Source organism: Astyanax mexicanus, chromosome 15 (genome assembly GCF_023375975.1).
Source record: "Astyanax mexicanus isolate ESR-SI-001 chromosome 15, AstMex3_surface, whole genome shotgun sequence".
Lineage (NCBI taxonomy): Eukaryota > Metazoa > Chordata > Actinopteri > Characiformes > Acestrorhamphidae > Astyanax > Astyanax mexicanus.
Window position 1 is genome coordinate 27,664,933 of NC_064422.1, and position 27,243 is coordinate 27,692,175.

General features: G+C 38.4%; 1 protein-coding gene across 2 annotated transcripts; it reads left to right on the forward strand.

The window, feature by feature from the left end:
- Nucleotides 1-12,158: 12,158 nt before the first annotated feature.
- On the forward strand, nt 12,159-26,837 carry gsg1l2b (gsg1-like 2b). Of its 2 annotated transcripts, XM_007257226.4 has the most exons (5): nt 12,159-12,631; nt 13,466-13,513; nt 16,115-16,267; nt 23,231-23,342; nt 23,477-26,837. In XM_007257226.4, the coding sequence occupies exons 1-5, from the start codon at nt 12,325-12,327 to the stop codon at nt 23,775-23,777; spliced, it is 921 nt and encodes a 306-aa protein (XP_007257288.1). In that variant the 5' UTR covers nt 12,159-12,324; the 3' UTR covers nt 23,778-26,837. The 2 variants fall into 2 exon arrangements, with proteins under 2 accessions (XP_007257288.1, XP_007257290.1); XM_007257228.4 differs by lacking the exon at nt 16,115-16,267.
- Nucleotides 26,838-27,243: the final 406 nt, after the last annotated feature.

Sequence of the window (27,243 nt, forward strand, 5' to 3'; positions counted from 1 at the left end):
AAGATATTAGGCCCAACAATAATACAAGTATTACTGTAATAATAGTAAAAGAACAATATTTTGAATTATTTTTATTAGTAGTAGTAGTAAAAGTTGGATGGTTGTTGTTATTGTACAATAATTTAAGATATTACTAACAGTAGTACTGTCACACTGTTTGGGGCTATTTTTTTTATTTTTATCATTCTATGACAATGAAACTTCTGCATGACTCACAGTATTGCTGAAAGTGTGAAGGGTGATTATGGAAATAAATGCATTTTAGGGGAAAGTAGAATCTGCCATCGTCTGCTTTCTGTCATCCCCCCTCTACATGCCTCACAGCTATTCCCTTTTATGTGAGCACTCAGTAACATGAAATAGGCATCGGGAGAGAGAGAGAGAGAGAGAGAGAGAGAGAGAGAGAGAGAGAGACAGAGAGAGAGAGAGAGAGAGAGAGACAGAGAGAGAGAGAGATGTGAAAAGTGAGAAGATAGCATGAGCATGAACTGTATAGCTGTCTCATTACCATACCATACCATACCATCCATGTACATTAAATACTAGTATGATTCACATTACACAGATCATTGTACAGAAGGGTTAGCATATGAAAAAATTATATTGCAGTATTTTACAGTAACTGTTCATTTGCTAAAAAAAAACATTATTAATTCTAGAATAAATACAAATATAATAAACACAATAAGATTTATTGAAACCCAGCTCAATCCAGCCAACATGTATATGTGGGTTTTCATGTGGCTGTATGCGAGCATGGACGAGCAATGGGTTTTTTGATGGGTGATACATGTGCCCCAGGAGGGTTATAAATTCGGACCCAGATGGGATACAGCTAAAGGCCCCCCAGTTAGGCTACCACTCTGGAACCTATAGCTAGGGTTGAAATTATTGGCCCCAAGTGGATTCCCAAAAGAGGACCCGATTGGTAGCCCATACTTAACCCACATGGGACCCTCATGGACATGCTGGCTGGGAAAGCCCTGCTAGCTAGAGATGTATAATGTAGTATTTTTGATCCTTTAAATCCAGAGAGCAAATTGCTGCCAGACTCTATTTATGGGAATAAAGACAGAAGTGTTAGTGTCCACAGAGAGGAAGCTCAAGCTTGGCGATCCAGAAAGCTAAAGCCTGGGAAACAAGAGGCTGTCCATGCTAATGCTAAATCCATAGCTCACCAGCTGAGGTAAAATAACAGGATTGTAAATAGGCTTTTGTAAAAAAGGATCTGGGTATTTTTTTCTCTGGCCAAAGTCACATATTTTCTATTTGTACATCAAAAATAACTTAAAATACTAAATATATCAATTTTACAGGGCACCTTGAAGGTAAACAATCTGGGCTGGACATTAATTACTGAAAACAATAAAAACTCTCTAGGCTACAGCTGAGGTGGGCTGCATTTCCTGGCTACAACATCACAGAAGTCTGTTCCAAAGTGAAGGACCCCTGATAAACATTCGAGAAAAGGAGCAAACATTTGGAGTGATCCATTCCTTGTTGCCCTTGGTTAAAGAAAAAATAAAAACAGCAACATAAATAGAGGGTGAAAATGGCAGAAAGCTAATTTAATTTTTAAAAGCATTCATAAATTATTTTTTGAAAAAAATGAATGAATGTGACCAACAGGCAACTAATAAGGACTACCAAGGACCTGTACTAACTTGACTGCAGCCTACACTTTGGATTGCAGCTATTGAGTACCTTTTTGACAAGAAATTAATGTGTTTTTACAAGCAAATTCCAAAAAATAAATGTTAAAAATGTCATTGCCTATGTGCTTTAAGTCACACTAAATTCAAAATGAAAATTGTTTTGACCTTGCTGGTTAATGTTATACAAAAAATACAAATTTTAATTATAAGTTAATTATGTGTTATCTTTGACTAATGTGTAATAATGTGTAATGTGTCCATAAACTGGACAAAGCTTGAATTGCCAGCTTTAAAAAAAAGTTGAGAAGACAATGCCCTCTGCCACCACTGCCATTTAAATAAAATTGTATTGAAATATCTCAGATTTTAGGGTTTTTTTTTTTTGTGTAGATTATTCACTTTAAGGTTGTTGTGTGTATTTGGAGCAGAATTATACTCAGTTCTAGAGCTTTAAAGACAAATCGTAATTCCCTTCCTTGTTCTAAAAGGACTGTTTTACTCTCTTCCATTGAAAAACCATCAGTATCTCCCACAGCAGTTTACATGACAGGCAAATCAGGAGGAACATAGCTTTTTAAACAACAGCGCTGTGTCAGTGAGACAAGCTGTTAATACATAATACATCCCATCAGCTCTTCTCCCGTACCAGCCTGGAGTATCTGAACCATGTGTCACATGTCGACTAAAACTTTACCCCATTATACCCAACCTGCATAATACGAAGCCTTCTGTGCTGAATATTGAGTGGGAAGTGATGGCGTTATAGCCCCCTGTTCTTTATTGTCAGTTACTCAGCCTTTTCATATCCACTTAAAATGTGTCCTTGGTTCTCTCCCTGGGGTAGAATAAGTTCCAACCTGAACTCCTCTATACTTCTGCTGCTCAAACTCAGCTGACCTTCCCCACAGCTCGAAAGGGAAACAGGTACATTAACCTCAAGGTGAGGCGTCTCAGATGTACGCCACTGTTTTACCAAGAACTGGAGCTGACTTCAGCACTAATGCCATACCTGCTGGGCCGTGCACCTTGTAAGGTAAACTGACTGCGAGCTAGAGTACAAAAAAGTCAAGTAGACTCATAGAGATTTACACACTGCTGCTTTCTCTGGAATTGATTTTCCCATTTTCTCTCACCTTGATGGCTGTGCATGCAGAAAAATCCACTTTAAAGGGCCCATTTAATGGAAAATACATTTCACTTAATCGTTTGGGAATAGAAGAGCCTGACAAAACATTAAAACACTGTAAACGACTCAGACTGTGCTATTGCTTCTTGATTCCGAAGGTTTAAAATACATCATTTCTGTGATGTAGAAAAAAAGCAATATATTTGCATGCATTCTATCAGCCTTGTAAGTCTACAGCAGTTTAGCTCTGCTTATTAATACTGGGAAAAACACAAACAGAATCAAAGCATTGAGGCATAAAACTTGTTAGATTTTAGATTAAACAAAAACAGAAACACCCAAAAAGAAAATGACTAAATATATATTATATTAAAATGATATTATCTATTTTACCTACGCTTACTACACCTTACTACACCAAATTTGCTTCTGTCTTTGTGCATGTTCATTACAATTGCTTAAGGTGACCCCACCACATCGCAAGTGGTTGCTAGGGTGTTGATGTGTGTGTGCATTTGTGTGTGTGTGTGTTACGATTATGCTATCACAATGTTATAGTAAGTGAAAGAGGTAGTGGTGTAGAGTAATACAGTTGTATTGAGAGGGACAGAGAGAAAGGGAGGCTGAACATTAGCACAGTGACAGGGAAGAACTTGTTGAGGTTGTTTAAATCCAGTTTAAACCTGATACTGTGGTAACAGACTCCTCATTATAAGTTTAAGGGAAAAATCTATTGATAAATATTTTACACATAGAATGATACATAAAAATGTATAAAAAAATGTTTGAACACAGTTTCTGCTTTAAGTGTTATGCATTATTGATCCTGCTTTGCTTTGCAAACACTATAATAAGATGCAATACCAGGTTAATAATCATTTACGTGCTGTATATGAATTTCAAGTAATTCTAACAGCAACCGTTTAAACCATGCTGTGCGCATATGATAACATTGGAGGAGACTGTTAAAAAGAGGAGGAATAACTTAGAAAACTTGGATCCATCAGGTTTGAGGGTTTGGGAAAATAATACAAGAACATATTTGGATATGGACGTCACTGTCTGATATCTTGGACGTCATGCATGGCTGAATGTAATTGAGAATAGAAATGGCTCATTCAAATTCAATGGAGTAAAAAGCAGCTCCCTTGCATTCATTACAGCCATTAACAACAGACACTGATTCTAATGAAAATGTTGGTGTGTGTGTGCTTCCTTGTGTCTAATGAAAAGATGTGTATGTGTGTTTTGTGCGTGTGTATACAGAGTGTGTGTACGTATGTGCTCGCTGGTGTGTACAGTACGTGTCTCACCATACATGTACACAGGAATAACTGGCCGGTTGCTATTAGTAACCCATCAATATCTTTCACAAGTCTCTTCCCCTTGGGGGTCGTCCGTTAAAGATCTGGACAAGCAGGCCCAGCAGTGCACTGCTGACATCAGAACTCCAGAGACCTTCAGGAGGCAGAGGCTATTTGAAATTCCTCAACTCACAGGCTCATGGATATTGGCAAGCCTGACCCACATGTGAGGGGGAGAAATAAATTAGCGGGCCGAGGTGTCCGATACAACCTCCAAGGCTCAGCGACCTCACAGATGATTTACAGTTTCAGAACATCTTCATTGATTCGGTGCTGGGGTTGGAGCTGGTAGGAAGTAGGCTATGAGACCAACAAACTCACCATCTATCCCATCATCATCCTCATCAACATCAAAGATATAAAGAGCATGACTTCTCAGCATGCTACCTGCCTTTGGGCTTGATCAGTAATGAGCTGGGTATATGCTGACTATATGCTGCCATGCAGACTAATTAAAGCAATATTACACTTGGTGTAAAACACCTCAGAGGGCCTGTTTCACACATACTTCCTCTGAGTGGATTGAGTGTTGAAGCAGAGTGTATTCACATATACAGTACAGGCCAAAAGTTTGGACACACCTTCTCTTTTTCAATGCGTTTTCTTTATTTGTATGACTATTTACATTGTAGATTCTCACTGAAGGCATCAAAACTATGAATGAACACATGTGGAGTTATAGTACTTAACAAAAAAAGGTGAAATAACAAAAATATATATATATTCTAGTTCTTCAAAATAGCCACCCTTTGCTCTGATTTCTGCTTTGCACACTCTTGTCATCAATCTCTCAATGAGCTTCAAGAGGAAGTCACCTGAAATGGTTTTCCAACAGTCTTGAAGGAGTTCCCAGAGGTGTTTAGCACTTGTTGGCCTCTTTGTCTTCACTCTGTGGTCCAGCTCACCCCAAACCATCCCAATTGGGTTCAGGTCCGGTGACTGTGGAGGCCAGGTCATTTTTTGTTAAGTACATAAAACTCCACATGTGTTCATTCATAGTTTTGATGCCTTCAGTGAGAATCTATAATGTATCTAGTCATGAAAATAAAGAAAACACATTGAATGAGAAGGAGTGTCCAAACTTTTGGCCTGTACTGTACATTGTAAAGACAGTGGTCTATATGCACCGTTAATCATCTTATCCTTTTCCTCACACCAATCAGCTTGTATACAATTAGGTATTTACAATTTGAACTACCTGAAAATGACACTCAAATAGCCAGTGAAATCGTATTCACAATTGGGACATTGTAAAATGTAAAATATATAGGGCTTTCATACCTAAAATAATGCAAAGAAATTATGTTCATATTCATTTAGAAACAATACTACACCAATACTAATGTGTGTAACACATAGGAAGAGAAATCAATATGTGGGATTTGGAATAACCCTAATTTTCAATCACAGCTGTCATGCGTCTTGGCATGCTCTACACCAGTCTTTCACACTGCTTTTGGGTGACCCTATGCCACTCCTGGCACACAAATGTAAACAGTTCAGCTTTGTTTGATGGCTTGTGACCATCCAGCTTTCACATGATTACATTCCAGAGATTTACTATTGGTTTCTATATTCTAACACTATCAGTAGAAGCAGCAATTGTATTTACTAGTTAGCCATTTGTTAGATACAATCTTGTTCCCACAATGAGCAAAACCAATAAGCATTTTTGTCTTGTTTACTTCAACATTGTGGTTCACCGTGTTTTAGCATAAACTGTAACATAAATCGAGTTGATTTCTGCAGTTGTGCTTCCTTCAGACAGCCCACGAAACAGTGGTTCACATCCGGTGGCTCAGCTAGCATTAGCTTTTAGCCTTTTAAGCTTTGCTTCCATATTCTCCGTAATTATAGGTAGCTTGCTGGATTAGCAACCATGCTAACTGGTCATGTCATTCACATCCATGTAACAGTGCAAACAACCTTGATCACACACTCAAGAGACAAACTTGGGGCGATGCTAGTGACTTGTTGTCTGCCAGTGTAAACGGAGGGTTAGACATTTAGCTTACTAAAACAAAACACCACCAAGATCTTCAGTTCTGCTGAGAAAGCATGTACTGTGTATAAGATTTGTATTTAATTATTAGAAAATCCAAAGATCATTTAATCATTTAAAAAATCACATTAAAAAATAAAACTACCTAGTTGCATATATTATTGTTTCGCAGGTTCAACTCCTTAACTTTTTCTGGGTGAGTAGAATACTCCTTTCCCAGCACTCTAGCACAATGCTAACCAGTGTGGACATCTGTTTCCTGATGTAACAGAACTAGCAGTTAGTGCAGTGTACGCTGCTGTCCAATGATGTTACGTCAATCACAATCTAAAAAGAAGGGTTTGGCTGGCTTAAAAGGACTTGGAAGAGACACATGCTATGCTAAAGTTCACCTGTCGAGTGTGGGAACATCCTAACTAGTGGGTGGGAATAGGAAAAAATAATAAATTAGGCAAAAAAAGCATTCGTTTCAAGTCTGTAGATCTACCAGAAAATGTGTACATAGTGTTTTGCTGCATGCTGAGAGCCACATGCTGTGAGCTGGAAAAACAGGCACAGCGGCTGTTCTCTAGATGATGTGCTGCTTCTAGGATGCTATGGTGCTTGGCTCACACAGAATGCGTGAACACTCCTACCTGTTTACTTGGAAACTCTTTCTTCTCCATAGCTTCACTACACAGGAAGTAGAAACAAGCCCAAGCCTATAAAATGTAAAATGTATAATGTCCCATGACTTTTGCCACAAAACATGTAAGCTGTATGGAATGTAAGGAATGCTGCAATGACTTGCAGGACACCCATGCGGCACATGCTTCTTTGAATGAGGATGAGATTTCTGGCAAATTCTCTTGGCTTTTACAAATCTCTCACTGTGCTGTTCACTGTGGGTGGTAATGTCTTTAAGATTTACTATTATTCCCAGTACACAGGTGATAGTGTGATTCAGGTAATGTTGAATGTCTGCACAACATTAGAATGGAATGCCCCATCCACCTGACACTCCCTATCAGGCCTCGATTAAACTACAATAATTCATGCCGCCTTGTCATGGGCACTCTTGCCAGTGTTCAATATTACTGACAAGATAACACCTCAGGACTTATGGAAGAGGAAAGTATGAAGAGCTGTAAGATATTTTAATTGTGGAAACTTCACACTAGACCTCAAGCAGCTTGGACTGTGTGCCTCTACACTCTTCCTCCAGACTCTGAATCCCTAATTTCCAAATAAAATGCAAAATGGTCAGTGAAGATTTGTAGAGCCATGTCATCTGCTAGTGTTGGTCCACTGTGTTATATCAAATTTAAAATCAGTGGTGCAGTCGTTTCCCATAAAAAGCTTACAGCACTTCATGCTTCTCTATGCTGACTTTATGGAAAGTGGATTTCATTTTTGAGCATGACTTGGCGCACTGCCAAAAGTATCAATTGGTCTCATATAATATTTTTATTTTCTGAGACACTGATTTTTGGGTTTTCAGTAGGACATAATCATCCAAAATAAAATAAAAGAAAATATTTGAAATAGATCACTCCTTGTGTTATACATGCATATAATATATGAGTTTCACATTTTGAACTAAATTACTGAAATAAAGTAACTTTTTAATTATTTTCAAAATTTTTCAGATGCACTAGTATATTTGGTTTCTCCCAACTATCAAAGCTTAGCTTAGTTTCTTTTGTGGAGTAAAATGTTCAGATATATTACCCTGTGTCTAAATCGAATATGATTAAATGAACAATCTGCAGTATCTGAAATAGTTTCTGAAGTAAGGACCTAAATCAGACCAGACCATAATCAGACCACCCATACCAGAACAAACCCTGCAGCAAGAGAAACATAAGAGACTTTATTTTTCCAAAAAGAGAGAGGGTAGATGTGAGGAAGGCCTGCTTCATTCATCTCCCCTAGGAGTGGGAGCAACGTGAGATGCCTTCCTTTTTTATTTTGGCACACATGTTTACAGATGTGAGTACTGCAGCATCTAGAAAATGGCAGGGGACCTTACATTTCCTGTGCATCACAAGACGCAATGCAGCACAGAAGAAAACAAACAATGAGAAACTATGGGGTGGCAGATTGTCAAAATCACAAGCCAGAAAATTAGATTAGATTACATTTAAATGTATTGTCATTAGAAAAGAACAAGTACAAGCTAATAAAATGCAGTCAGCGTCTAACTTGAAGTTTAAATATTTGAGCATACACAAATCAAGCATAATCAAGCACCTCCTTGTTTATTTACCCATTATCCAATTTTTCAGCTCCACTGAGCGTATGGAACACTTTGAGGTATTTCTATAATTACAGACTGTAGTGCTTTTGATTATTTGCATACTTTTTTATTATCCTCTTTTACCCTGTCCTTTAATGGCCATGGCCCCAACAGGACATCCACAGAGCAGCTATCATTTAGGTGTTGGGTCATTCTTAATACTGCAGTGACACTGACACTGGTGGTGGTTAGTGTGTTAGTGTGTGTTGGCTATTACGAGTGTCACTGGTGGACTGAGAATAGACTCCCAACATCAATAAATGAGCTTCTATCTATGACTTTACATCTGCATGGTGGACCAGATAGGTATGATGGTTTAATACAGCGAACAGTGCGTGGATACAGTGTTTAAAACCTCCAGCAGCACTGCTGTGTCTGATCCACTCATGCCAACACACAACACAATGTAAATGTCAATGTAAAGATATGGAACATTAAGGTACATAAATGAAACGTCTTAAGTGAACAATGTGCAATTTGTGTGGGTTGCGGTGGATATTTTGAATCTGCAATAAAAGTGCTACTGTCTAATACAAGGTATAGTTGAGCAAGTTTATGACTTGATATTTTATCTGTTTGGAAAATGAATATCTGTGGCTATCTGTAGATCTTCACAGTCCCACAAGCCAGACTTCTGCCTGTCTCCAGAGAATATGGGTTTTATTCCTGATGTGTGGTGTCAGGCTTTTGATAAAGCAGTACATGCAACCCCAGTCAAAGCACCACCACTTCTGAGACTCTGTCAGAGGAAATGTTCTTGTGCCCCCACAGAATTACACAGCGAGCAGGGAATGAATATTGAGGTGCAAGCATTTGCTTAGATCTGTCAGTTGGAATCAAGGAGACTGCTTGAATGATTGTCATGTAATCAGATCCTTGCTTGCCATTCCCTGTAACTGACATCAGCAAGTCAGCAGATTGGGACCACTGTGTGCCCCTCAACCCAGTGTCTGTCTACTCCTCTGTATTCCTCTTGCAGAAGATGCCAGTTCAATGAGTGACTGAAGTGGACTGAGAGGCATTCTTACTGCCACTAGGGCCACTTGTCCATTGAAGGGCCAACAGTTCTGAGCATGGAAAACTTATACTTTCTGAAAAAAAAAATGTGACTTTATATGGCGTTGGGGACTTTAGGATCCGCAGATTAGCTGGGTGGACCTTGCTAACAATGCAGAGGCTGCAGTAGCATTATCAGACAAGGCCGGCAGCGATGTGAGATAAGGTTGTAAGCCTGGATGCTAATGCTGTGGTAGCGATGCTTGATGATACCTATAGCTGCATTGCTAGCACTGAAGTAGTGATGAAGAACAAAGCCATTAGCATTGATGGACGAAAGCTAACACTTTAGTTAGTAAACTAAATTCCTCAAATTAGCATGCTAACTTGCTAACTCTATGACATCAGGGCAGAAAGATGAGATGGGACACATCCAACAACAGTATTTGTCTTAGAAATATTACTAGATGCTGTGCACTTCCTGGTCCTGATTTAAAAAAAGAAAATATTATCACCTTACTGGGTCCACTTTGAATCAGAACAGTAAAACATGGCCTTGAAAAAGAAGACTATACATAAGGACATGCGTTTGTAGGCAAGTAACAAGGAGTCTCTGAAGTGAGCATAGGACCACTCCTGTTGTGTTCAGGTTTGGAGAATCAGGTGTAGAGCAGGTATTAGATATGTTACACTTCTCAATTGCCCCTCATAATACAACAAGTTTGAATGGGGCAAGAGCAGTACTGGTACTGATCTAGCTCTTGGCCCAGGTTGTGCTTCTTCAATGCTAAACCACTACTCAAGGTGCTGGGACTTGAGTTGGATTTGATATAGTGCCCTAATGACCCCTTGTTCTGCTACAAGATAGCATGGGGCAATAGTAATACTTGCCCTGATCTAGCTGTTGGCCCAGATTGTGCTTCTTCACTGCTAAATCACTACTCAATGTTCTGGAACTTGAGTTGGATTTGATATACTGCCCTAATGACCCCTTGTTCTTCTACAAGCTAGCATGGGACAAGAGCTATACCTGCCCTGAATTCGCCGTTGGCCCTAGTGGTGATTCACTAGTTCTACCAGCACGACTCTAAAGACAAATGTAGCAATAGAGTCTCCTGGTGGAATTTCGCTAGACACTCTCATTACTCAACCACTGAACTGGAATGGTCTCCTATGAGGCTATGGAAGGGACTATATAAAATGTTGCGTTTGGTATAATGCCCTTTAGCCCCCTTGTCATACAAATGCAGGCACAGTGCAAGGGCAATGCCTTTTACAAAGCCTTGCTGTCAGTTCAGGTGGTGCTTTTCCACCTCACAACAACTGAACTGGAATTTTGTCCACAACAATATTGTATATCTGTCACCCCCAGGGTTAAAACTGAGGCAAAGCTCGCAGGCTATTACTGGCTTCTTTCTTTCAAAGCACATCCCTTGAGGAACATATGCTGCATCAGAATTATGAACTATATAAAAAGCACATTAATGTAGACCTCAGTGGTTAAGGTAGCACGTATACTGGTCATTGTTGATAGAGGGTCTGTCCTTTTAACCGAACACACAGTAAATAGGTTGGAGAGATTGGAGAGGCATGCAGAAAACAATAACCGCCACTACCTGTGCATCTCAAGGATAAGCATACACATTTGAATGCCATGCGTAAGGACACTCACACATCATGAAGCTGCCAACCCCATGCTTCACTGTAGTCTGTCAAAGGTTTGGTCCATGTGACACCTTAATTAAATATAATGTCATGACATGTCTCCATCTAATATTAAGGGGTAGAAGTTTTTGACTTAGACGTTGAAGCTTTCCTAATAGGAGTCAAAGTCACATGTGTACCAACTAGTAAATTATTAGATTTTTTACACGTATATTTTAAATAACTATCAATAAAAATATTGTGCATAAATATATAAAAGGAAAATTATATGTCACTATTTAATGACATATTTTTATTTACTTACTAAAACTGTGTTTTTCTTTTTTCCATTTTTTTTTGCCCTAGTGCAACAATATACAGTTAGACTGCATTTTTATAGGAATAATGCCAATAAAGCAGTTCATAATTTCTGCCATAGAGTAGAGGGTGGGCAATAGGCAGCCCGCAGGCCATATGTGGCCCGCAAGCATGAAACATCTGGCCCATGAGGTTGTTTGAACTATAATTAAAAATAAAAAATAAAAATAAAATGATTCTCTGGCGAGCTTTTGTTTACATTTGTCTCCTGTCTCTCTGGCGCTTGCTGTGACTTTAATTTCTTCCCGCTCTCATTTTTCCGCTGTTTTAGGGCTGCCTATTTCCTAATAATGGCGTTTTTTCCGGTAGCAGTAGTGTATTGGACCATGACTCTGGTTTAATCTGTGTGAGGAGTGGTGTTTATTTATTCCTTTCTTGAGTTTACCCTCTTTGAATTCAATTGTTGCAATTGTTAATTGCCGACCAATGCCTTAAAGGGTTAATAAATAATGAATGCATTCTGTGGCATGTTTAACTGGTTTTGCTGTGAGAAAAGCACAGAGACTTCCAATTTTCACAAAGTACAAGACTTTTAAAAGTGTTGTTGTGTGCATATTAGGCTGATAAAGAACGTGTGACACTATGTTGAACACTATCTTCCCTCAGAACAGCAGCACTGTGAAGCTTCTTCATCGGCCAATGAAAGTTTCGCGGAGCGAAATGGGCGGGGAGGCTAAGCGCAAAGCGCGAGGAGCCTCTCTCTCTCTCTCTCTCTCTCTCTCTCGCTCTTTCGCGCTCTCTTTCTCAGGACCTTGAAGCCGTTCCTCCCAGTATCATCCTGAAGGTAAAGCGGCGAGTGACTCACAGTAACTCTTGTCCTGCTGCTGGTTCTGGTGCTGGTTCTGCTGGTGTTTGGATAGGGGATCCCCGGGTCTCCAGTGATGACGGGTCTGGACCGGCGGCGCCGCGCGTCTCTGGCGCTCGCGCTGAACCTGGCCGCGATGCTGCTGGCCGTGTCCGCGCTCACCACGAGCCACTGGTGCGAGGGCACGCGCAAGGTGGTGAAGCCCTTCTGTTCGGGGTCGGTGGTCGGCAGGCAGTCGTACTGCATCAGCTACAACAGCACGCGCGGCGGTAACGACAGCCGTATGGTTCAGTACGTGTTCGAGACCGGCGAGGATAAGTTCGTTATGAGGACTTTCCACAGCGGAATATGGTTCTCCTGCGAGCAGAACATCGACCTGATAGGTAAAACTCAAAAGTTAAAATCTGCTTTACTTCTTTCTAACTGAAGAAAACAATATATTTACTAGCTCAACAACTCACACCCACAGAGGGGAGTGCTGTGGCAGATGTTCTCCTGTGGAAATGATCTCCAAAGTTCAAACAGAGTTAAAGTCATTTACTAAATTCGTCTTTAGGTTAAACTTGAGGAGAAAATGCTCCTTCTGAATCCTGAATGTTTGCCTAAGCCTCTGTTTTTCACTATATTAGCAGTTCTGTCGTTATCTTGGCTGTTTTTTTCTCATTATTAGAAATGAGGATTTAGACTAGCTGATAAGCTAATGCTCTAAGATAAGACCTAAAGCATTGGATGATCCTGCAAACCCACTGACCGACATATTATCAGTCGAGAATGACTTTATAATACACTAATAATACAGGCTATTTTAGTACTGTTTGTCTTTTATATAAAATATAGGCATTCTTTTTTCTCAGAATGGTTTGCTATATCCCACAAGTTGTATGTACCACATCATGTATGATGACAGTAGGGTGTGAATGAGAGTCAGAACACAATATAAACAAAGGACACATGAGCATTTATTGAGCTGTAAACCTGTTTTTTCAGTCTTCTTTTAATATGTCTCATTTATTATTATTTTTTTTATTTGTCTGTACCTGTAACTCGCAGACACTATATTTTAATATTTCTCTGAGCTGAGTATTTTTCAGCTCATTAAAAGCACCACTTAAACCCTGTGGCTCTGAAGTGTTTTTATGTTGGTGTAAAAAACAGTAATAGAGATTTTACTGTGTAATTCTCTCTCTCCATGATTTCTGCTCTGTCTTTGTCCTCAGGCGAGAAATGTAGAAGTTTTATAAATGTCGCACCTCCTCATGAGAGAGGTAAGTTCAGTCCTTTTTTGTCATTTCCACAGGGTTTTATGACTGACTCTGACACTGAAATATATATTGTATTATTTTGAAATACAGGATTTTTTTCCAGGTTTCATCAGAAGTTGACAGTCCATCATGCTGTGATATTAAGTATTCATATCCAGGATTAGAAGCAAACTAAGGATGCACAAACAATGAACAAAATCAAACTTTTGGCTCAATGCTGGAGACCAAATCTCACCATTATCTTTAAATTGGCCACATTTTTACCATTACAAACATTATATGGTCTAAATTCAAAGAAAAAGGTAATTACAAAACTACTGCTGTTCTATTCATGAATTTACTTCAGTAGTGTTATTCTAAGCATGCGTTTACTTCAGCAGTGCTATTCTAATCATGAATTTACTTTAATAGTGCTACTATAATCATGAATTTACATCTGCAGTTCTACTTTAATCATATATTTACCTCAGCAGTGCTTTTCTAATCATATATTTACATAAGTAGTGCTATTCTAATCATATATTTACTTCAGAAGTGCTTTTATAATCATATATTTACTTCAGCAGTGCTTTTCTAATCATATATTTACTTCAGAAGAGCTATTCTAATCTTGAATATACTTCAGCACTGCTATTCTTATGAATTTACTTTAGCAGTGCTGTTCTAATTATGAATTTACTTCAGCAGTGCCATTCTAATCATGAATTTATTTCAGCACTACTATTCTAATTATGAACTCACCCCTGTAGTGGTAATCCAAATGTTCAGTGTAAAATCAATAATATTGGCAGATATTATTATAAAAAAAACTTTCTTCCATTTGCATTAAAAAGATTATAGCATGACATATTTGATTGTATTCTGCGATGTGAATGTTGCACATGCAAACATTGTGATGCTGATGCTAAAATAATATATTGAGCAAGCCTAATGTGATTTGACTGAAAGTAATGGCCTGACTTGAAGTGGCTTCTCTGTTGTTATCTTGCTCTTGTTGTGCTGTTTGAGGGGGTTATTTCAGCTCACTGGGAATCTGTTTATCGGTCTGGTTGCTGTGTATTGACCGACAGGGTTTTTTAGGGGGGGCATACTGACTAACATTATCCTCTTGGGAGTTCTTTTTGTGCCTTTAGAGTAATTGATTTACATATGCTGCGATTAAAAACACACCTTCTCACAGCAGTTTTATGATGATAGAGGTCTTAGTACTTTGGACTAATTAAGTATTTTTTATTTTTCACACAGACAGACTGTAATCAAAATTTTTATATACTTTATATTCATGGACTAGTACTGGTACAGTACTGTCAGCCTTTCTCTTTTCTATTGTCATCCTCTAGACATTTTCTATAATTTATGCTATGGCATATTCAAGCTTTCATGGATACCATTCAAAAAGCTTATCACAAGATCTGCAGCTACTTAGGAATATACAATACAATACAATGATTTGAGTATGTAGAAAGCATGATCATTTATGATGAAGTCCTCTGGGATTCCATAAAATATGTAGATGTGCATGCTGTAAAAGCTGTGAACACTGAACTCTCCCTGAATCCACAGTTCAGCATCCTCCATATGTGCATGTTTGAGAGACCCCTAATGAAAGATGTGAAGAATGTGGAGCTAGACCAGCCTCTGTTGCTGCTCTCAGGGTTTACAGTGTCAGTTCTCTGTGAAGGCCGAGCTAATCAGCGCTCAGATCAGTGTTCCTGCTGCCTCTGAGTTCATCACGATAAAACCTCTGACCTCTGATACCTGTCTGCTATTCCTCTAGAGTCTGTCTGCTGCAGCTTTAATCTGTCTCTATCTTCTGGTTTCTCTCTGTATCCCCCTTTCTCATTCTTTAACCATTGCTTTCCTTCTCTGTCCATCTTCTGTTAATCTCCCTCTTCTTTTTTGCATTCTGTTTCTCTCTAATTTTTTGCCATTCTCTCCATTTTCTCTAATGCTCTCTTTGTCTCTTAACTGATTCTTTGTCTCACTGTTTTTGTTCTTTTTTACATTTTAATTTTGTCTCTGCCTTTTCCGTTTCTCTTCCTCTCTTTCTTTGGTTTCTCTGTCTAATATATTTTTTCACACATTCTTTCTTTAACATTCTTTCAGATTATTTTGTTCTCTGTTTATTTTCTCTTTCACCCTCTTTTCCTGACCATTCTTCCTTAACATTCTCTTTCTCTCTTTTTTTGTCTTCCTCTCTTATTCTGCTTATCTATTTCCTGTTTTCCTTTCTGTCCTCCTTTCTTTACAATTATCTCTCTTTCTCTTTATTTTGTTTCTAGACCTCTTCCTCCTCTCTTTTCATGTTACTTCTTTTTCTAACAATCATTCTTTCTCTCTCTTTCTTTTTACTGTATCTCTTCCTCTGTTTCATATTCGTCTCATTTCCTTCACCCTCTACTGTTTTTTTCCTAGAATTCTCTTTATTTCTTTTTTCTATCTTAACTTTCTTTCTCTCTTTTCTTTTATTTCCCTCCTCTCTCTCTCCTCTCTCTGTTGTCTCTGAGGCTCTTTTTCTATTTTAACTCTTCTCTTGCCTGTGTTGACTTCATTATCTCTTTATCTCTTTTTCTCTTTATTTGCCTCTCTCTCTCTTTTCTTCAGGGGTCTTGTGGCTGTGTATCGTGGCTGAGTGTTTGTATATTCTGCTTCTGTCCACTGGGGGAATCCTCATGTCCATTGAGGTCTGCCATTTTGGGAACGTCATTGATGGCCTCAAACTGAACGCCTTTGCCGCCATATTCACCGTCTTGTCAGGTAACAGCTTGATTAGTTTAACTGTCCCCTCATAAAAGTGTTACATGCCGTCTTTTCACACAGGTTCATGTGCTAGTACATATATTTTTTATTGTAAAATTATACAAAAACGCATTTCTTACTCACGAGTAAGAGTTTCCTGTAAATGCATTAATGAACCCAGGCCTAACAGAAATCTCATCCTTGGATTCCGTGATCAGACTTTGAAGTGTTGGAAATTAGAGCACATAGAGCTCATCACGATTCAGCCTCATGAAATGTCACATTTTGCATATCTCTGTGATCCCCCATCAGTCTATAGAGCAGGACTGGAGAGTAAACAGGCTACAGCTGGAGTGGCAGAGCTTAGCTGACATATTCTTCAGGAACACTGGCCTGCCTGAGTGAGACTGTCACGGACCCCGTTCCCAAAGGCTGGCAGTGTTTGTAGTGTCTGGAGAGCGACAGTGTTAGATGTTTGTGACGCTGCAGGCTGGTCTTTGCTTTTCCTGAGAACCAGCCACCCAAGCCATGCTGCTGCTGCTGCTGCTGCTGCTGCTGGGGAAAGCAGACGGTGCTCTACACACAGAATTGCAGCTTCGTGGTCTAGATCCTACATAAGCCTCACAGTATCAAATCCTCTTGAATTTCATCCAGGCTATTTTTGACCTCTTGGTTTATTTAAGGGCTTTGAACAACACATGGGCAGAAAATTAATACTACCTTAAGCCAGCATGTGTGTAGGGTATTTGACGTAGCGTATGCACTGAAATCCATATGTAGCACGAAGTGAATTTACACTGACATGATTCTTTAGTCTAGATTTGCAACAATGAAACCATAGCCCATCAGTTTCTGTGTGTGCTGATTTATTTATCTGTACAGACATGTGCGAGTGGGGGCTTTGTTAGTGTCCTTCAGCAAAGGAAAGGATTAATTCACTTCCGCTGGACCTTCAACTACATGACCTGTGAAGGTATTCACAGTTGCTGACGTTGAATCTGCTACTTCCTGTGTAGGGTAGTGCAATGTCATATTGGACTGTCACTACTGATTACATCCGGAACTGAAGAATTTAATGATGTAAGTGAATCATTTGAGTGAAGACTTTTTTTTATAAAAGGCTTTTGCTATGTTTCATGGATGCTGAAGGACACTCACTAACCTGCTGCATTTGTGTGTGGGGCTTACTGCACTGAATGTGGATGTGATATTTGTCACACAGACATTTTTTGCAGGTGCTGCTGATTGTGATCATTACCACTCTCAGCGCTGTCCACTGTGGGTTGTAATGCCTTGTAAGAAGTATCCCCAGTACACGGGTGACCCTGTGGATTAAGGAATTTTAAATGTCTGAATAATTTGATAAATGGAATGTCTCATCTGTCTGGCACCCACTATCAGTGTTCAACCTCAATCACAAGATATCACCTTATAACTTATAATATGCATATATATTCCTAAGCCATCTCGTACGGTAACACTTGATCAGTTTACATAGTGTTATCCCATAACATTTGCTGTGTCATTGTAAATATGCAAACCATATATATATGGATTTTCAGATTCCACAGTAGCTACACTAAACATAGTTTTAGGGGGCTATGTCAGGTAAGACGATTGTTTGCTTAATATTAGAGTAAAGAAGAGAGACACACCAAGAGATTTGAGCAGATTTGAGGTGTCAGATAACAAAACTTAATTTTTTCAAAATAATCGCTAGGCAAGACCAACTGATGCAAATTTCAAAACGTGCTGACTTTCAGCAACCTGTGGCCATGGTCTCATCTAAACAGCTGCTTAGTACTCTCAAATTGGAAATACAGGAACAGTAGGGCTGCAACTAATGATCATTTTGGTAGTCGACTAATCTGATGATTAATTTTACGATTAGTTGATTACTCAGCAATTATTTCTGCCATGCCCTCCATCTTTAAAATATACACCTGAACATAAGATTTAAAAGGCATTTAACTGTCTAGGTGTTGTTTACACGTGGAAAGTACTGAAATTTAGTGCTTAAATATGTAACCTGTTATGTTTGGCACTTTTGGAGACACAGACTAAGTTGAGTGTAAACTGTGTGAGTGAGCCTATTATCTCCCATTGCTCTTCTGTCAACAGCACTTTGTGTAATGCGGTACTGTTACATATTAACGATTTGTCGACAATGAAATTCGTAGTCGACACATTTAGATAATCGGCATTGTTGATTATATCAAGGTTCAAGAGAACTTTCTGAGTAAAATGTTTATAGAATTTGCTAAAAAGTTTGATCAAAACCCCTGTCTGACTGCAAAAAGACCTTAAGGAAGATTTAGTTTGATGATGCAACTCTGTAGTGACACCAGCACAAACAATACTACTGTTGCCATATCAAAAATCCTAAACCACTACAGTTCCCACAATACCATGCAAATCCAATGCTGTGTATTTTAATGCAGGGGAGCACATTCCAGGTCATGGAGATCTACCACTCTGGATATTTCATGTCTAACACACCTGAGACCAAAATGTTCTCATGTACCTGAAGGCCTTCATTACCTGGGTCAGGTATAAGATCAGGTGTAAGATCATGGTTGAAGGTAAACTTTGCAGGGTTGTAGATCTCCAGGACCAGAAATGTGCTGGACTTAAAGTTTTCAGATGTCATGCACTCGTATTCATCGTAATAGCACATTGTGTATTTTCATGCACCGAACCATGACCCCAAATATGCCCTTTAAAGACACAGTAATAAAAATAGTCTGACTGAAAGAAGAATTATCCATAATACACCACAGTTGTCAACAATTGGCCTCTAACTGGGTCATGACCCAGACAAATCTCCATTATTCTCCCAGAAGTTACGTTTAAAGTAAAGATTGTGTTGTTTTTGTTGTTCGCCGTGTGTATCATACTAACTGTAACATAACTGTATTATTTGTTAAGCCATCTGCTTTGACTTATTGAGATTACTGCAGCATTAGTGTGAGTAAATTTAGCATTGCTGGGCTGAGTCTGGTCTGCCTTTGTGCAGTTCAGGGATTTTGCTGGCATATAAAGTAATCGGATTGTTGAGGCTCTATATTTCTCTTTTTTTTATTTCTCTTTTTTGTGGTAAAATCCACACAGAGGAGATTTCACACCCTTGTGGTAGGACAGATATGTACATTATCCAGTGAGACATTCTGCAGCAAAAGAGAGAAAAAAAGAGAAAGCAAGAGAGAAGAAAGAAATTCAAGGACATTAAGAAAGAAGGGACAACAGTGCAGTAAGTAAGTGTAAATTAGCACATTATTTGTAGATATACAGTACATCTGTAGCTACCCCATTCAGTATTATCGGCCTGTCGCCTGCTGCTAACTCGGCTAGCACTGCTCGAGCAGTATTAGCATTACCCGCACTAGCTCTTTCGCCATTCAGAGGGGAGTATATTGGACTGTAGCCTGCACGTTTACCGTGTTAATACAAGCTTTGTGGGACGAACCGCTTACCGGTTCCTGAGTGTAGAGCTGTCGGGCTAGCGGTTAGCCGCTAATGCTAATGCTTCAGCCTTAGTCTTGGAGAAATTCGGGAATCTAAGTTTAATGTAGATAAATGGAAGCGCTTTACTCACCCAAATAAACAGTTTTCAGGATAGAAATATGGGTAGATTAACATCCAGCACTTATTTGGCTTTAAATGAAAGTATTTTTGTTTTGTTTCTTTTACTTAGTTTAGCTTTAGGCCGATAATACTTAATACTTAGTTAGCTAGTTAATATAATACTTAGTTAGCTAGTTAACCCCCTACCACCACCCAGCGGTGAGACCTGCTGAATTAGAAGTTTCTTGTAGTGTCTTTTAAAATGCGCCTTATAATCTGGTGCACCTCGTGTATGAAAATTGACCAGAAAATAGATGTTCATTGCTAGTGTGCCTTATAATATGGTGCGCCTTATAGTGCAAAAACTGTTTATATTTATTGTGGTTGCTTGCTGTTTTGTGGGTAGTGGCATTGGTGCGTTTTACTGTGCTCTGCTAATAGCTGCTCATAGTATGGACTGAATGATTCACTTTTTACTTTGCTTCCTTCATGAGGCATGTTAGTTTTGCACATTCTGCAAAGCCAGATTGATCTAGCCGTGCAGAGCCAAGTGGAGCAGAGCCGAACCTGTTCTCCCAGCAAGTACATGGCTGGCTGTTAATGAACATATGCTGCCGTGCACCAGCTCTAGTTCCTCCTACCCATTGAACAAAAGACTACAGCTTCTTGTGACTAAAAGACAATTTATATTTCTGTGCCAAACCTACGCCGCAGTCTATGAACACCAGAAATGTAACTGTTGTATTGTGCAGAAAGCAGCAGCTGTGATTGGTTCGCTGAGGCTCTTGTTCACACCCACACATTACTTCCTTCACTGTTTAAACTGCAGAGCAGTGCAGACACACAAACAAACAAATATATATGCACACAGTGTCGTAGGGCACTCACACAGGTTACGCCGTACACAATGTGTTGACTCAACACAGTAGTTTTAAAACAGTCTTAAGAAGCTCCTACAACTGCTACAATCCTTAATTGTAAGTAAGATCTGATCTGCCAATTGCTAATTCCTTATTTTGGCTGAAAATAGTCTGATATTTAAACATATCTAGTCAATATTTCCTCTATATTTCTCTAGTATTGACAGATGTTTAACATTCAAAAAACATAATAATAAACACAATTTCATTTTAGGTTGTAGTGTTTGTGTTTTTTGCCAGTACCATTCAAACACATTGTATCAGATTCACTGCTTTCTTATATACAAGTCATTTAGACGATGAACACCAATTGACCTAATCTGTACGACTTTGCGTTTTCTCCTAATAATCTCCTATTACACTTCAGCTTGGCTATTTCTGGAGCTGGGTGACTCTGATTGTCCTGACTCAAGGTCTGACTTGCTGGTGTTGTTGATTAAGTCTGCATTACTACCATCTGGACAGAAGATTTCACATCTCTAACACTTTAACGCAATGACCCCATTAAGCAATGTCCCTGAACTGCACCAGTGTGGTACATACCCTAGCCAAAGCTGACAGTCTTCATTAATTACCACCTTCCATCAGCTCCCAAGTGCTCTGGCACTGGGGTTCTCACTGAATAATGAAGGAACAGATTTAATGGTGACATTGGGATTGGTGACATTAAGTATTTAGAGTTCTCTGCCATTTAGTTTGGGTAAGTAGAGATTTAAAGTATTTATTTATGCGGTTGGAGAGGTGGCGGAGAGCTGTCTCATTAAGGGACCATTCTGGAGGAGACAGGAAATTAAGTGCATTCTGTTATTCTGAATGTTGAGAATGTTTAATGTCCTCTACTGGAGGACTTTGCTGACCCTATTTTCTAATATGGTGTAACACTGCCCCCCTGTGGCGAGGCACAGTAATGTCAGTTTGGACCAAAGGCCTTGAGCGACAGTGCATTCACTGCCACAGACAGTTTTATAGAGCGTCGGTCAGTTTATCTTATATCATATATCAGAATTTCATCACACTACTATATTACATCACACACTAATAAATTGCATTAAAGTGTATTATAGGACATTTTCTTTTATGGTAGACTTTAATGTTAAGGCCAGTGCTTTAACAAGTGAATATCAAATTTTCACAATATTTATTGTCATGTTTTTTGCTTTTGCGCTGTAGCTAATAGCTAATTGCAGTAATGAAAGCTTACAGCTACTGATTAGCATTGTGCAGACTACCTTCACAAATCTTCAGACACGTCCTCAAACCTCAAACTTGTTCTGAATTATCTCAAACAGACTTACTTAAGCTATGTGGTTTCTGACACTGTATAACATTCAGTTATTTAACAAATCTCACAAAAATCTGCTACATATCTAAAACAAAAGCAGGCAGCTAAATTCTAAGTTCTGCCTGTGGATTTGTTTATTAATATAGCTACAACTTGGTGTCATATAATGTATCACAGTAAAATAAAATATTGTCATATTGCCCAAATCTAGTTTAGATCTCTTAGGAGCATATGAAGGTCATTTCATCACCCTTAGGTAATGGACCCTAAAGGGACCTAAAATCTCACTTTCCAGTACTCCAGACCAGATCATCACTCTGCTGCCTACTTGCTGACTTTACAGTTTTGTTGGAACAGACTGGCCATTTATCACAAATCCAGAACTCCATCTTTGATTGACCTTCCAGTGTAGCGTGGCATTCGTTGGTGTTTCTGAGTCCACTGCAAATGTATCTTTGTAAGCTGTGGTTGCCGGGGATGAAATACAGATTTAAGCACAGTTTCTCTGCTCTTGCAGCATCTTGCTCTATAACACACCACCAACTAATGCAGTGCTGAAAATGACCCACAACCCAAATAATATCTGCTCAGTGTTGAGCCTGTGAATTTCTGATTATTGAGGAACATGATGAAAGGAGGATAATAAAGTATGCAGAGAAACAAATGAACTACAGGCATCAACTACCAACTACCCATGACTTGATACTTCAACTTCTTCAAAAGTATTTTAAAACCTAGTATATATACTTCTACCTGAGTAATGAATGTGAATACTTTTTGCACCTTTGAGAGAAGGTCATAAAGGTGGAGGCTGTGGTAGAGCCTAGGTGATAATGGATCTGTACCTCCAGCAGATATGAAGAAGCAGCTGTGTAATTAGTTACAGAACAGATTAACCCAAAGGCTATACCACATAGGGTGGTGTTGAATTGACACGCTTCCTGCAGGAAGAGGCACTGGATCCATCTTTAGTTTTTTTTCTGCAGGGGAAGAAGAAAGCCTGCCACAAAGGTAATGATGTTATTCCCTACATTACAACAACCATTATTGAATACATGGAGAAAAAGCACACTCACAACCCAAATGATAATAATGGGTCCTGAAGACTTGGTCCACTAGTCTAATAAACTGAATATGGAATATGCATATATGGATGTTAATTAAAACATTTAAGCACCAAAAAAAGGTGTTTTTTTGGATGTTATACTGTTGCAGGTCTCCTTGGAATGGTGGCACACATGATGTACACAACAGCATTCCAGCTCACTGTGAGTTTAGGCCCTGAAGACTGGAAACCGCAGACCTGGGACTACAGCTGGTCTTACATGTAAGCTTTTTACACCCTTCATTTAGCTTAGCAGTGTCCGTTTACACCTGCATAAACAATCAATATCAGTCAATTTGCATGTCACCAAGGATTCTTTTCTGAATTATTTATGGATGTGTGTCTCCTTCCTACAGCTTAGCCTGGGGTTCTTTCACCGCCTGCATGGCATCCTCGGTGACCACCATCAACAGATACACCAAGACCATTCTGGAGTTCAAGCACAAGCGAAGGAACATCGAGAAGAACCTGAAGATCAAGCAGAAGCTGCTGGACTTGGACTCTCCAGACCAGGTGTGGGATATGTATATCAGTTCGGTCCCCAGCACAGCTGAGGAGCTGCTGGACCTGTCCAGTTCTGCTCGCAAACTCTCCAACAACTCTGTCTTCCTGGACCTGAATGACATGCCCGAGCCGCAGAGCGAGGAGTACTGCTGAGTGTGAACTTCGCCATCGCCAAAACTGCTCCTGGAATACAGTTACAGCCCACTGCCGCCTGGCACTGCCACATGCTCTTAATCTACTGAACCTGACCTCCTATTCTTCTGAGGCCTGTGATCAGGAGAGGCTTTCGCTAGGCTTCTCTGCAGAGAAAGGAACTGACTGATTACGGTCAGCTTTTTTATGTACTGTGTTTTAGTGTTTGCTGAATGTGATACTGTGAATCTATTTATTGATTTTATATTCATGGATTATTGATATTTACATGTTTAAGTATAATCCTCATTTTGGTACCAACACATTCTTGTTGAAGACGATAAAAAGAATGGAAATATCCAAAATGGTAACTTCCTAATAAAACACAAAATAAACAATTTAAACATTAATGTAAAAACTTTAGTGCTGGTTGATATGATCTTAAATCAATATCACGCTCAATTGTTTTGGTTAATTATGGTTAATTAAGCTCCACTGAGAGATATGACTGAGTTAGAGAGATAAAGGGGTGGTAGCAGGTAGCAAAAGCTGTGTTGTAAACCTGTGAACAAGGTAGAGAGATAAAGGGGTGGTAGCAGGTAGCAAAAGTTGTGTTGTAAACCTGTGAACAAGGTAGATGTAAGATTTATAGGACATCAAATTGGTAGAAGGACGAGGGTCTTTTTTCATCAAATTTTTTTTACACCAAATCCGAGGTTCAAGCCACACAATCTTTTTTTTATGTGACCCATATCATACATTTATTTGGACATTAATGCTGATGCACATGGGCAAAGGTGCAATGAATTATTTGAAGCTTTTGTATTTTTCTGTGGCCACTATTGGTCGTTTGATTAGAAATCTGGATCGGTTGCAACACTAGCCTTATAGTTTTGCTTAAAAGGATACATCACCACAAATATTTATTTGGTTGGTTACCAATTTGTGAAATTGAAGAACCTATAACTATAACTATAAAAACACCATGTACATTTAGTAAAGCTTCTTTTATTCTTCTTAAAGGGTTCTTCAAGCCTTTTAAAGGTTCACATTTAGATTTATCCCTTTTAAAAATACCATGGAAACCAAAAGTCCTTTGTATCATCATTTTCTATGAGTATAGATAAGAACTATAATACTTTTAATCACAGAAACACTCCAATTTTTTTTTTCAGGATGAGTTTCCGTTATAGTTATTTGATATGGCAAATGCCTGCTTTTCTGTTGTCTGAAAATTCTAAGTGACATGCTTGAGTGCCTTTGCTTGTGCTTTAATTTTGGTTCTGTTTTATCATTGCATGCTAAGGAGATCCAAACTATTTATTTTACTGAAATTTACCAGATTGTTCTATAATAATATTTATATATGTAATTCTTAAACCTAACAAGTCAAAAGTGTCAACTAATACAGATCTTGATTGTTGCTGTCCTGCAAAAACCTGGAATCTCCATCTTTGCCATTTTCAGTTCTTGCCAATTGTTCTTTTTTTTTAAATCAAAATTTCATGATAAATGGGTAAAAGATAATTTAATATTTTCTTCTTCTGTATTGTTGACATTTTGGAGACTTTTTTGCATCACAGCTGCACTATCAATATTATGGATATTGTTTGCTACTTTAAGGGAAAGATATCAGTGGCAGATGTGTACATTAGAATGTGTGGTTGGTAGAAATGAGTGAAGATACATTTCTAAAAGTAATGCATTCCACAGAGTGCAGTAATTTTATTGTCATGTATCACTATGTGAGTGTGTAAAGCTGTTATATTTCTATTTCTATGAGTACACTGAGATATATATAATGTAAAAGCTATTTGTAATCAAATGAAAATATTTGAAGTTTTTTAGCCTGTATTAGTGTAAACAGGCTTGGACTGAGTGGAACTAATCTGAACTGTAAATGCTTAAACAGGACATTTTGATTCAGTTTATCTTTACTTGAATTTTTATCTTGTGCTACTTTTATTATCATGCTGAGCTAAACTGAGCTGGTGTAGATAATCGTTTTGATTGATGTGAGGGAGACTGCATAATGACTTCTTGGTCTGAACAAATTTCCAAATATTAGAAGACGACGTGTTGTTCCATCAAGAACAATGGACCTTATTTACCAACCATTTAAAAGAAGAATTATCTTTATAAAAACACAAATATCCTGATGTTCACCAATGGTTTCTTATTTGCGATTTGTTTAACATATAAGGAAAATGGGGTCCATCATTATAAGGGCTTAAGAAAAGATGTATGAATCAGACGTATCCAAGACGTGCCCTATTTTCTATATCAACAGTTTCCAAACTTTTGCAACTCTTTCGATGTAAAAGACCCTGTTTTAACCATCTGTCTATGATATCTTCATTTAAAAATTTATCTTATTGAATTTACTCAAACTTGTACTAATGCTAACAATACAAGCTTCCTAATCCACTAGGTTGACCTAAATATATCATTTTATTTGTTTCAGATAATTTATAGTATCTGTCACATCTTAAATCACATTTGTTGAAATATATATTATTTTGTTAATTAATTTGTGAATTAATTCGGTTCTGAAGACCACAACTCTAATAAGGTTTCCAAAACCTTCTCTAGCTTGTCGAATAATAGTGCCCTGTATAGTGATTTGGATTATCACATGTAGGGAATAGTAAGTAGAGCACCGTTTTGGACACAGCTGTACACTTTTTGTCTTTTCTCAAACACAAATATAGAAAAAAATATTAGGAACATTTTGATAAATGAGGCTTAAATGTTTGTAAAAAAATGTGTGAGTGTGAAGAACCTTTATATTACTACAAGTGAAGGTTCTACAGATTACAAACAAAGTTCATTTAAAGAACCTTTTAAAGCACCTTGATTTATTTTAGGAGTGTACCAGCAGCTGTATTGTTTTTTTTTTTATTATTATATATTTTTTTCTTTTAGACATGGCTTTATTTTGTACTGAAACACTGTATGTTGGTGAAGTGCAGTCATTGTTACGTTTTTGTACTTATATTTTAAGTTATTCTTGTTTTTGCACTTTTGTCATTGCACACAGGATGAATGAAATGTAACAATAAAACACTTCCAGTCTTGGCATTTCAGGACAGCAGGAGGGAGAGATATTTCTGTGGCCACAAGGAGGCACTGCAGCTGTAGTTTTGACATGAGGTGCTGCTTAGAGACAACACTGCCTGTAAGGTTGTTATTGTATCCTTTTTATATATATTTTGTGTATATTTGATGGTAATGATGAGGTTACATATATATCTATATATATATATATATATATATATATATATATATATAGACACTTATATATAGGCATATTTATAGACACCCAAGGACGCTTTACAATCACTACATACAATCATTTACACTCAGCACACACATTTACGCACACAGATGAAAATGACCACTCATATGCTGCTTTGGGTACTGAGGTATTGACCCACATTAGATGCCAATCCATATGTGGACATACAGACATACAGCTCTGAAAAAA